The 12,619-nt window shown below is 49.3% G+C and overlaps 1 protein-coding gene across 4 annotated transcripts in view; it reads left to right on the top strand.

Annotated features, from left to right (window-relative positions):
- Positions 1 to 431: 431 nt before the first annotated feature.
- ANK1 (ankyrin 1) overlaps positions 432 to 12,619 on the top strand; it is a 169,149-nt gene continuing 156,961 nt past the window's right edge. For 2 of the 4 annotated variants that reach the window (XM_077306435.1, XM_077306436.1), the window contains exon 1: positions 440 to 731. In XM_077306435.1, the coding sequence (XP_077162550.1) occupies positions 606 to 731 (126 nt within the window). In that variant the 5' untranslated portion in view covers positions 440 to 605. Of the gene's footprint in view, positions 732 to 12,619 lie in introns of all 4 variants that reach the window. The other 2 variants (XR_013225981.1, XM_077306434.1) reach the window with 2 other exon arrangements.

The raw sequence follows: 12,619 nt of genomic DNA, 5'->3' as shown, positions 1-12,619 counted from the left end.
CTCCCCTCTGCAGTCACTGCACTCTGCACCGGCCCAGGGGCACTGGCCTCCCTGCGTCAGTATGCTCCAGGGCCGAGCAGGGGCCAGGGACGAGAACGGCGGTGGGGGTGGGTGGGTCTGAGGCCAGGTGAGCCGCGCACCTTCCCACCCTCCCCACCCCCCGGAGCCAGAGGCCGCGGCCCCGCCGAGGCTGCAGCTGCATTGATTCGGATCCCGCTCCCCGCCCCCGGCTGCCGCTGCTGCTCGGCTAGTGGCCGCGCGGGGAGCACGGGAGCTGGGCAGACGCGCCGCCGCCGCCGCACCAGCAGCACTGCAGCGGAGGCGCCCTGCCCGCCCGCCCGCCTTGCCCGTGCGCAGGTTGCCGAAGCGCCCCGCCGGAGCCGGCATGCGGCGGGCTGGCGAGCCGTACAGGCGGCGACGAGGCAGCGCGCCGTGAGGGCCGACGGCGGCTGCGGGCGCTGCTGGGCGCCTCCTGGCTGCGGGCTAAGGGGCCGGCCCGGGCCCCCCTCGTGTGGGCCGGGCAGGCAGCAGCAGCGGCGGCAGGAGCCGGAGCCGGAGCCGGAGCGGCCATCTGGGCGGCCGGGCGGGCCGGGCTCCTCCTCGCCATGGCTCAGGCGGCCAAGCAGCTCAAGAAGATCAAGGACATCGAGGCGCAGGCCTTGGCCGAGCAGAAGGAGAAGGAGGAGTCCAACCGCAAGCGCAGGAACCGCTCGCGGGACCGCAAGAAGAAGGTGCGCGGGGGCTGGCTGGCTGCGCGGGGAGGCCGCTCCGGAGGCGCCGCCGCGCTGGCCGCGCAGCTCCGGCGGGAGCCTGGCCGGAGCGGAGGAGGGGGCGGCCCGGGGGGCGGGGGCTCCGCCAGGATGGCTCTGCGCCTCCTCCACCGCTGGCAACTTTGTTTGGGGTGGCGCGCTCGGGCGTCGGGGCCGCCCCTTCGGGAGCAGCCCGCCCTGCCTCGCTGCCGGACCCGCGCCCTCCGGCCAGGGATGATGGTCCCGCGGGCCTGGCTTCCTGGCGGGTGACGGAGGGCGCCAACAGGGACTCTATCCCCGGAACGACTGTCCGTCCCTCCCGCCCGCCAGCTCCCGGGGGCTCCGGGGGGCCTAGAGGCGCCTGGGAGGGCCAGCGGCGGAGGCCACCCCCCGAGGCCTGGGTCCCCTCAAGGGCAGCCCGGTGGCGTCTCAGAGATGGTGGGCCAGGGAGGCTTGTCGGGGTCAGGGCCCCGGGCAGGAGACCCCCCCCCTCGGGGACAGCGGGCGGGAGAAGCCCTCTGGTGGCACCTGGAGCTGCGGCTTCTTAGGCAGAGCGCGGAGCTGAGGCCTGCTTGTCGGGCTGCCTCCTGGAGCTCCTGGCTGGTGGCTTTGGAGGCCTGGGGGTGTCTTGCTTGTTGCCATTCTGCCGGTGAAGCATATACGAAAAGGCAGGGCAGCTCCTGCATCCTCTTTCTATTTATGGCCCTGCAGGTGTCTCTGGGGGGCTGGCGGGAAGGGGACAAAAGTGCAAGTCCTCCCCTTTCACTCATCATTGGCAGCTGGTACTCTGGGGTATATTGCTCCTGACCATGGAGGCTCCATCTAGCTATCATAGCTTTCTCCGGTTTTTGCCCCTGTGCTCTTTTGCTCCTTTGGGTGCATGTTGGCTGAAGCGTGTGTGTGTGTGTGTTTCTCGAGAGGTTTTCCCATAGCTGTTGTGTGCCAGGTATCTCCAACACATCAGTCTGAAATGGCTTTGGGGGTTCTCCTCTCCCTTCCACCCCCACATGAACTGCTGTTATCCTCTAAAACCTTTTCAGCCTAGGGAAGTTGTGGCGTCTCTTTCCTGGGGAGAAGAGGTGAAGGGTAACGTTCGTAATGCAGTCTGCAGAAATGGTTTTACAAGGCTGGCAAAAAGAAGCCTCGGGCAGCAGATTTGAGGTGCTGCTCAGTTCAGTGTGGAGGAGAAAGCCCAAAGGCAGCGAGGCTCATTAGAAGGCATGTGAATGGTGCAAGAGAACGGATGTGTCTGTGTGCCTCCCATTCATTTCCACGAGGCGCGTACTAGAGAATATCCCAGTGCTTTTTGCTAATTAGTAGGTATGTGTTAATTTGTAGCTATGCTGCAGTTTGCAGTTCCCTGGTTCTATCAATGTGAGAGATTTTGAGTTACACAGAACTCTTCCTGGGGCTGGACGTTGGTGGGGAGAAGAAGAGAAATAGGTATTTTTCCATATGGGCTTGGAGTCACAGCCTCATCTGCAGAAGATTTTAGTCTTAAAAGCTCCTACTTGGGACACTCCACCCCCCCTTCTTTTCTTAAATACTCAGCAAAAGGAAGAATTCTGCTTAATATGAAAACATGCCTACTGCATTATGAATATTGGTTGGCCTCAATAAAAAAAACAATATTCTACATCGCATTGTAATTTTGTTCTAATATTTTTTTTTTCCTCGGGGAGGCTGTCTAAGAAAAGGTTGAACAGAGGTTTACCTGTGACATGACTTTTTTTGGGGGGTAGGGAGTATCCCAATTGTATGCAGAGGGTGGAGTTTACTTTAAAAGGCAGCAAGTATCTATTTAGATGACATCATCATCATCATCATCATCATCTATTTATTCAGTCACCTGTGGAGAATCTAAATCATGACCAGGTGACCCAGGAAGCCTATTTGTAAACTTTGCTGGCAGTGAAATGTCACAAATGTCTGTAGGCCAGGGGTAGTCAAACTGCAGCCTTCCAGATGTCCATGGACTACAATTCCCATGAGCCCCTGCCAGCGTTCGCTGGCAGGGGCTCATGGGAATTGTAGTCCATGGACATCTGGAGGGCCGCAGTTTGACTACCCCTGCTGTAGACTTAAAAAAAAGGTCTGTGAGATCATGATATATATTTTTGGGGCATTGCATTATGAATTATTGTTTAGGACACACTTGCATGGATAGTTCATTCTTTTTGTCCCATTAGGTCCCTGGGATCTAGAATGCCCAGAATCTCAAGCCACACTGAGACTTTGTTCCATTATCAGATGGAGAATGATATCGTGGATCAAACACCACTGATGCTACTAAAGTTCTGTTTCACAGCACTGGGCTTTTTAATGGGTCCCTTCATAATGAGACGCCAACCGATGTGTGTGCGCGAGGAAAGCAGTCCTGGGCATTTTTGGTGTTTTAGCTGCTCCAAGGGCCAGGTGGCTTTAGTGTGTGGGACAGAATCTCTCTCCTCCCCCCCCTTCCTTCTGCAGCAAGGATTTCTGGACTTTGCCTATAATCGGATGTAGCTTGCAGATGTGACACATCTGGGTTAGATCATTGTGTTGGGAACAGGATAAGGGTGCGTTTCTGCACTCGAGGGAGCCCTTCAGGCTGGCTGAATTGTAGCTGCAGAGTCCTCTCCTTAAAGGATGGGCGAACAGAGATTGCTTGACGGTACCGATAAACTTGGAGGCTTTATTCAAAAGGGTTGCACTGCAGAGAAAGATGATGCATAGTTTCCCACATTTCTGGCCAGGTGTGTGCAACACGGTTTAGAGTACCCAAGTCTGCTTCTCGGGTACCTGTATGATGTACAGTGTGGATCTGGATTGGCGTTCCTCTGCTCTTTGTATTATATGCAGTTTGCGTGCCCTGAGATTGACTTAAGCCAGACGCTCACATAAGCCTCAAATATAATATGAGAGTACTGCAAAGCCAGAGAAACCCAGATCCACACTGCTGTGCGTTGCACATGTGATGTCCTTACAGGCCACTGTTATTTAGTTAATTATAGGGCCATCAATGTACATGGTCCTTTTCAGAAGATGATACCGCAGGTCCCTGTTTACAATCACAGATGTAGGAATTCAGTAATATTTGAAGTGTCCCGAGCAAGGTGTGGAAATCCCTGTGAGAACTTGTCTTATGTAAAAGCCGTCAATCTGGAGAGGGGCTGTGGCTGAGTGGTGCATCTTGGATGGTCCTGCAGAAGGTTGCAGGTTCAATCCCCGGCATCTCCAGCCGAAAGGACCAGGTAGTTGGTGACGTGAAACAATTTCAGCCCTGAGTCCCTGGAGAGCTGTTGCCAGTCTGAGCTGACAGTACTGTGATCTGATTTGGTAAACGGCAGCTTCATCTGTTTATGTAGCTGGATGCTGCAGAGAACATAATGAATCTCTTAACTACTCTGAGTCCTTGTGAGCTGCGGTCCTTCTTGCTGTGAACGCTGCTGCTTGATTTTCCTAAAAAATCTACCTGCAGTATTAAAATGTTACTCCTCTATTCCGTGTGTCTTGAGAAAGGAAGGATATGATAAAGCCACATGGTAATATCTCAGCGATGTGATATTTGGTGCACAGACCGACCAAAACAGAAACCCAAGAGCCACCACCAAATAGGGACCATCTAGCAGTTTATAAAGTATGTCTAGATGGAGATAATTGTCACAATATTTTGCTGCCACCCAGTAATACTGAATGGCAGTAGATTGGGCTTGGGGGGGGCATGGCTCAGTGGTAGAACATCTGCTTTGCATTACCCTAGTCCCAGGTTCAATCTCTGGCATCTCCAGTTGAAAAAGGATCACCGGGTAAGTGATGTAAAAGACCTTGACCTGAAGGCCCGGAGAGCTGCTGGCAGTCAGAGCAGACAACACGGACCACGATAGACGTCTGAATCGGTATAAGGCAGCTTCATCTGTTCATGACAAAATTAAGTACTTCACACAATGCAGAATTTAGATAAGAAATTTTTGTCCACAAGTATGTGCTGATGGCTACATGGCTTTCAGAAGGAATAGACAAATTCATGGATGACAGAGTGATCAACAATAATGATTAGCCATAATAGCAAAGAGTATCTGTTGTAGGGAAACAAATGATTTAAGAGAATGGTTGCCTTCATTTTTTACTCTCAAAAGCATCTGACTGGCCCCTATTGGAAACAGGAGGCTGAATTAAATGAAGCTTTGATCTGATCCAGCATTTTTTTTTTCTTACGTTAGGTACGTCTAATAATCTGTCCTCTTTTTATTAAGAACTACTTTGCATGACTTTTTAAAAGTGTTTTGGTGGACATCTGAATGTGCTGCAGTGTTTTGACTTCACTTAGTTGCGTTGAGTTGAACCCATTTAATGATTCCTTAAGGATTTGTGAGCTTGGAACCTTTATCAGACCAAAATCACCCAAGAAGTCAATGGCTGTGTGAATTGGCAGTCATTTCCATGGAACATTTCTGATAATGGGATTCTCATCTAGGGTGCATTCATTTCAGTCATCCCTTTTTGAAAATCATCAGAATGCTATATTCCTTGTGGGCTTGCCAGGCCAAGATGGGAGTGTAAGTTTAGACCAGCCTTTCTCAACTTTCTTACCATTGAGAAACCTCTGAAAAATTCTTCAGGCTTCAGGAAACCCCAGAAGTGGTGTGATCATGAGGAATATGGGTCAGAAGCATAGCTGTGTACACGCCCACACAAGGCCCCTCCCCTTCTCACCCCTTCCAGGCCCATCATTGGCTGGTTGATATGACCCCCCAATAAATATTTAACAATTCTGAAAAAGTTATAAAAAATGAACTCCCACCCATTCAGGCAACCCTTTCAGGACCGTCAAGAAACCCCAGGGTTTCACAAAGAAAAAGAAAAGAAGAGTTGGTTCTTATATGCTGCTTTTCTCTACCCGAAGGAGGCTCAAAGCAGCTTATAGTCTCCTTCCCTTTCCTCTCCCCACAACAGACACCCTGTGAGGGAGGGAGGTGAGGCTGAGAGAGCCCTGATATTACTGCTCAGTCAGAACAGCTTTATCACTGCTGTGGTGAGCCCAAGGTCACCCAGCTGGCTGCATATGGGGGAGTGGGGAATCAAATCCAGCTCACCAGATTAGAAGTCCGCACTCCTAACCAATACACCAAGTTGGTTATGCGGATATTCACTGCCAGTGTTTATTTTTATTTATTTATCACTGTATTTTAGGATGTTGTAAATTCTGGTTTTAATAGATGTACTACATCATCTTATGCTGGTCTATGACCGTAATAAAGAGTCTGTCTGAGAAAGCCTGGCTTAGACAATAAAGAAATTATTTACAAATCACTGCAATATACATGTCCTCTGGGCATGGCTTTGCTAATAATGGTAAGGAATCCATATGCAGTCCTGACCTGGATGGCCCAGGCTAGCCCATCTAAGCACAGTATTTGGATGGGAGACCTCCAAAGAAGCCCAGAGTCACTGCTCCAAGGCAGGCAATGGCAAACCACCTCTGAATGCCTCTCACTTTGAAAGTCATGAGCTGGCTGCCACCTGCTGCCACCACCACCACCTACCATCGTGTGGTTCTTCACGTGAGCTGTTGTGTTACAACAGCCTTGTAAGCCAAATCAGTATGATCTCTGTATTGCAGATGTGGAACTGAGGCTTAGAGAGAATGGCTTGCTTGTGGCCACCTAGGGAAGGCAGGGCAGAGCTGGGCTTTAGCCGTGTGGCTATCACAGCCTCTCAGCACTTATGCTGCACTGCACTGCACTGAGCCTCCTGTCCTGCAAACTGCTACACTGGAGGGTGAAGTCTTGCTTGAGCAACTTCTTCCAACATAGCAGCCCTTGGAGGGAAGAAGCTGCATGTCCCCTTTTTATCACGGAGGGGGTGAAAGCAATAGGACAAGATTGATAAGTTTGAAATGGCCGTTTGGGCCATCCCTGGGCTCTGACTTCAGCTGCAAAACGGCTTGGGGGAGGGGGTTTGAGTTGCATGAGCTGTCAGTCCCCTGCCTTCCTCCAGAGGGCGCTGGCCCCTGCTGCACGGAACGCCAGCATCAGATGGCCTTGCTTGTCTGAAATGTGGGGATTTGCCTCGTGTTGAGGTGCCTGCGGGACTTGACTGGCAAACGGAGCAGGGCCTGCCTATACCAACCGCTTCCCAAGTACTAGTCATGCTCCGGCATGGCCCAGAGACAAGCCATCAGGTGGGGCATGCAGAATCCTGAGGACAAAGTAACCCCTTGCCTCCCGAAGAAACAGGATTAGGAGGAGAGGGGTTCTAGATTTCATTTTCAGTTCAGGGAGGCCGGGCCAAGATAGCCACAAGGGATCCACCCTGACTCAGCAATGGGCAGGAAGACCAAGGGTGTGTGTGTGAGTGTGTGTATCTCTGTGTGTATGAAGTCCATCAAGCTGTTTCTGAGTTTTGGTGACCCTGTGAAGGAATGACTTCCAAAGGGTCCTATTAAGAACTGCTTTATGCAGGTCTTGAAAACGGAGGGTCGTAGCACCCTTGATGGAGTCAATCCATCAGAGGTTGGTTCTTCCTCTTTTTCTGCTGCCTTCCACTTTTCCCAGCATTATTGTCTTTTCCGGTGACTCTTGCCTTCTCATCATGTGACCAAAGCCTCAGTTTTGTCATTTTAGCTTCTAAGGAGAGTTCAGGCTTGATTTGATCTAGGACAGGGACAGTCAACATGTGGTCCTCCAGATGTTCATGGACTATAATTCCCATGAGCCCCTGCCAGGAATTGTAGTCCATGGACATCTGGAGGACCACAGGTTGACTACCCCTGATCTAGAAAACACATACCATAAGAACATAAGTTGCGTTGTATCAGGCTATCCAGGCCAACACCCAGGTGCCATCAGGAGGTCCATCAGCAGGGTCAACTCTCTAGAGGCCCTCCCACTGTTTTCCCCAAGTACCAAGAATACAGAGCATCACTGCCCAAGATGTAGTGTGCCCTCTATACCACGTGGCTAATAGTCACTGAAAGGACTGCTGCTCCAAATGTTTACCCAGTCCCCTCTTGAAACTGTATGCTTGTAGTTGCCATCACTTTCTGCAGCAGCAAATTCCACATGTTAATTACTCTTTGGGTGAAGAAGTCTTTTTTGAGGAGCATGGTATTTGCAAAACTTTCCTTCAGCATCACATTTCAAGTAAAGATAACGGATGATGACAGAAAGGGCTCTTCGTTCCTGTCCCTCACCTGTCTATCAAACTTGACAGGTCTTGAATTTGGTGGAATGTGGTTTGAGATATCTGAATGGTTGCTATTCCCTTTAGACATTATAGAATGGTTGCTATTCCCTTTAGACAATGAAGAATCCAGTCTGTAGTGCCAAATGCATAACTCTTGCGTTGGCCTGGTGCTTTATTATTTACTAGCTTTATGATCCAAAGCCACTTGGGAGAGGGGTGTGTGTTTTAACAAGAATCATGTTTCTAGTCCTTGTGGCCTTAGAGAAATACCCAAGCGTGTAGATGATTTTGGGCTTTAGTTCCGTATCCAGAAGCCTGTTCTCAGAGTGTGGTCTCTTTGACAAGTCCATCTCTTTATCTCTAATAGCCCGTTGGGGTGGATTAACCCTGCAAGGATAAATGCCCCCTTCTGCATAACCTTATGCTCCTGCAATTAAATTCTGCTATTACATTTCTGCTGGTGATGTTGAGGACTATGCGCATTCTGCAGTTGCACACGGGAAGCACAGAAGTCACTAATGAACACAGGATAAGACCCTGAGAATCACAGGATTCACTTTTTAAAAAACAGTATTCCTTTTTAAAAAAACCAAGATTCTAGCCCTCAAGGTGAAGAAGATAGGGATGGGAGCCTATGAGCATAGCCGTGTGAAATTCTATAACAAAGATTATGGTTTTGAAGTGTCTTCAGCATAGACCCCCTCTGATTAATAGAAGCAGGATGGTTAAAAAAAAAGTAAAGAAAACCAACATATGCAAAAATGCTTAATTTGCATAATTTACACAGCGAACAGAATGAAGCTTTTGTTTACTGAGCAACGTTGATTTATTGTACCTGAATGGACACTGCCCCAGCGTGGAGCGTCTGACGGTTCTGGCACCAGTTTCTGAGAATACCTCGGCAAGTAAATCAGCACGTGGCTCGGCTGCAGTTTTTTGGCTGTTGCCGATGATTTATGAAGAGCCTAATGGTATGCTGGGTGCCATATGACCAACTAACAACGGCAAATCCCTGCCTGTGGCTCACAATGAATTGCAGTGGCAGACCAGTGCGATGACTCTGCTTTCTCTAGTCTTGCTCAGCTAAGAGTTTTTAGCCCCCTTTACAAGTGATTAAAATAGCATCCTCAGTGGCCACTGATGGCTTATAAAGGTTTGTGGCTAATAGCTATTGGACATACCTGTCACCCGGGAATGTGTGTGTGTGACCATTTGCCCCTGGACTGCTGCCAGGGAAGAAGAGAGGAAAACTGCATTTTTGCAATTGGCTGTCAGACACCAAAACACAGCTGGTCTGGTTTCTTGACTTGATACGTAGATCTAAGTAAGCTGAGATTACCCAGAAGACATTGTAACTTTCCAATATACCTACAAACCTTTCCAAGTAAAGTTGCCTGCCCCAAACCAAGCTTGCTAATGGAGACTTGGCTTTGGTCAGAGATTCTGACTGGCAGAGAAGTTTGTGTGTGTTGTAAACAGAGGATAAGACTGTGCCATAAGGCATGCCTGAACAGTTAGGGTAGGACAGCCAGTGGTTCTGAGGGCTATCTCGGGTAACACTGGTACAGCTATGCAAAAGGCATTCTGAGGGGAAGGCGTCCCAAACTGCGCTCAACAGCTGTAAAGGCCGAAGGGTCATTGGGATCCAGTGCCTGGTGCCAAACCCTGAGTTCTTGTTTAGCCTCAAACGAGGTCAGCAACTCTGGAGTTGTGACCCAGCCAGAGACAGCACACTAGGCTGTGCTCCTGTTTGTGTAAAACTGAAGTTCCTGTTGTGGTTTTAAGGCCTTTTGGGGGGGACTAGCAAACACCCCCGTGGGGTCCAGCTTCTAGCTGCTGACCTGCCAGTGGTAGAAGTTGGTCAATGGAGATGAGAGGTTCATTGTTTTGGGGATATCCTGAAAGTGGAGTGGAGCTTGGTGAACCAGCAGCTGCTTTGTGCCGAATGCATTCTTTGAAGCGAGAGGTATTTCTGAAATAGTTGTTTTTGGCTGGCTCGGTGGTTTAGGGGGAGGGGTAAACTGAGGTCAGCCTTTGGCAGTACATTCTCTTTGGCAAAGTAGCCCACAAGCTGCTTGGCCCTGGTGTGAGAAGTTGCAGTGGGGAGGTCTTGGCTCCGTCCTGTTATTTTATTCTCTTTTCAGGGCTGCTTGGGCTGGTGGGCTGAGGGTGAATGTGTCCGGAGCCCAGGTTGGAGTGCCAGCAAGGTCCAGCTCTGATGGACTGAGAGCTGCCAAGTGGTCAGCTGGGAAACAAGGAGTGATGCCCTCTTAAAGGCGGTCTTAAAGGTGCTTAAAGGTCTTAAAGGAGAATAGATGCTTTCGAATTATGGTGTTGGAGACGAATGCTGAGAATCCCATGGACAGCCAAAGTTACCAATGAGGTAGTTTTAGAGAGGAGCAAACCAACTATGTAATTAGAGGAGAAGATATTACGGCTAAAGCGCACTTACTTTGGACTCATCATGCAATCAAACTCGCTAGAAAAATCATTAATGCTCGGCATGGTCAGCGGCAAAAGGAAACGTGGTCGCCATAGCATCTGCTGGCTTGATACAATCAAAGCCGATACAGGGATGACCATGAATCAACTAAAAGAAGCAATCAGAGACAGGGACACATGGCGAAGACTTTCCTGTAGAATCGCGGAGGGTCGGACACGACTGAACAAATGACATCATCATAATCAAGGATGCTTTTGGACTCTGTTTTTGTTGCCCTCTAGAGGTGTTACTGTGAGAGGCTAACATTCTGGGCTTCTACCTGCAGAGGCAAGGTTAGTTTTGAATGCTTCTCCCATGCAAGGGAAATGAACCTTTCATGTTGGGCATGAGTGTGTTTGTCATTGATTTGCTTCATTTATACCCCGCTTTTCCCCAAAATGGGGAATCAAGGCAACTTAAATTGGTCTCCTCAGCTCCATTTTATCCTCAGGAGAACAACAACTCTGCAAGGTAGGTTAGGCCAGTATGCGACTGGCCCAAGATCACCAGCAAGCTGAGATTTGAACCCAGGTCTCCCAGACCCTGCTCTGACAGTGTAATCCCTACACGAGACTGGCTCTCAGCTGTGTTGCTAGCACAGTCTTCTCCCAGATATGCTTCTGTACTACATGAAGAAAGCCGTATTTTATTTTGAAGGAGACCACCTTAAAAAACAGCAACCCAAAGAGCATGTGACCTCCACCTGCAGAGGTAGAGCCCAGAACTGCACAAGTCCACTTCTGGGCAGCTTTCTCTGGCACAGGATGTCTACCACCGCTAACTTTGCAATGTAGATACCTTTTGCTTTTTGTGTTTTCATATCAGGTAACATCTCCTTACTGCATGCTTGCTGATACCGTTCCTTGAATTGGGACCCCATCTTCTCCACAGATGTCTCAGTATTTTTTAGGCATGTTTCTTTCCTGCACTGTTAGTCATGAGCCCAGTGCGGTCATCCAGTGCTTCTTTCTCTCTTTCCTGCACATAACTAGGGGAGCTGGGTCTGATGCTTGGCTGGCCGTCGGTTTCCTGGGGCCCACAGCCCCTCTGGGGTGTGCTGTAGGGAGACATCTGGCATGTTTGGCCTTCTGATTGCCTTACAAATAATGGTAGTGGAGCCATTAAGGCATCGAGCAAGTCCCAAGAGTCATGGAAATGCCGGAGAAAACAGAATTTCGCAATGAATCAGCACCATTTTTGTGATCTCCAGCAAAATGCTTCCATTTTATTGTGGGGTTTTTTTTTTGTAACTGAGACATTTGCTAACACTGTCCATGTCTCACAGTCAAAGTGAATTTGTTGAGCCTTGAAGTTAAGTTGGTGTGATATTTTTGCACTTCTTTTTAAAAGAATAAAGGAACATTCTGGCCCTGCCACATTTTATTTCCGGGGAGGGGGCTTTCTTGCTGCTCTGTCACTACACTAGGAAACAGCACCCTTAATTCTAACAGCAGCAAACTATTCACTGCTCCCTTCAAGCAGAGGTTTTTGGTGGGGCTTTTTGAAGTGCAAGGTTAGGGGAAAACATGCAGTCACCATTAAACATAATGAGATATTTGCAAGTGATTCTGTCTTTTTCCTGATCTGCTTCAGCGGCATGAGGGGAACTGGTATAAGAATACTCAGAGGAAAGACCTGACTGTCCTTTGGAGCCTGCAACCCTTCCCTGTCAAGAGAAGCCCTCCCCAAATCTCTTCATAAGAGCAGTTTCCGAAGAGACGCTCTCAGTGCAGGAAGAAAGATTGTTATGACGCTAATAGTTAACAGGCAATCTTTTTCTGCCTTCTTCCCTACTGGCATGTTTGCAAACTCTAAACAATGATCAGGGCCAAACATGCTATTCCTTTTATTAAGAATCTCCAATAGTCTCTTACTGATTGTTTTGAACTTGGGTCACTTATTTGTTTAGTCAGGTTGGTGGCCTGGTTAAGAGCAGTGGCCTCTAATCTGGAGAACCGGGTTCAATTCCCCACTCCTTCTCCACCTGCAGCCAGCTGGGTGACTGTGGGCCAGTCACAGTTCTCTCTCTCAGCCTCACCTACCTCACAGGAGGGAGTCTGTTGTGGGGAGAGGAAGGTGTGGTGATGGGAAGCCACTTTGAGGCTCCTTTGGGTCGTAAAAAGTGGGATACAAAAACACCATCTCTTCTCCTCTAGTTAGTTGAATTTGATTGTGGTTTACTGTATGGCACCAACAATGTGTATAGTATGTTTTTGTTTAT

The sequence above is a fragment of the Paroedura picta genome, chromosome 12 (genome assembly GCF_049243985.1).
Source record: "Paroedura picta isolate Pp20150507F chromosome 12, Ppicta_v3.0, whole genome shotgun sequence".
NCBI classification, from domain to species: Eukaryota; Metazoa; Chordata; class Lepidosauria; order Squamata; family Gekkonidae; genus Paroedura; species Paroedura picta.
The sequence above is the reverse complement of the archived record's forward strand: the minus strand, read 5'-3'. Positions and strand labels throughout refer to the sequence as shown.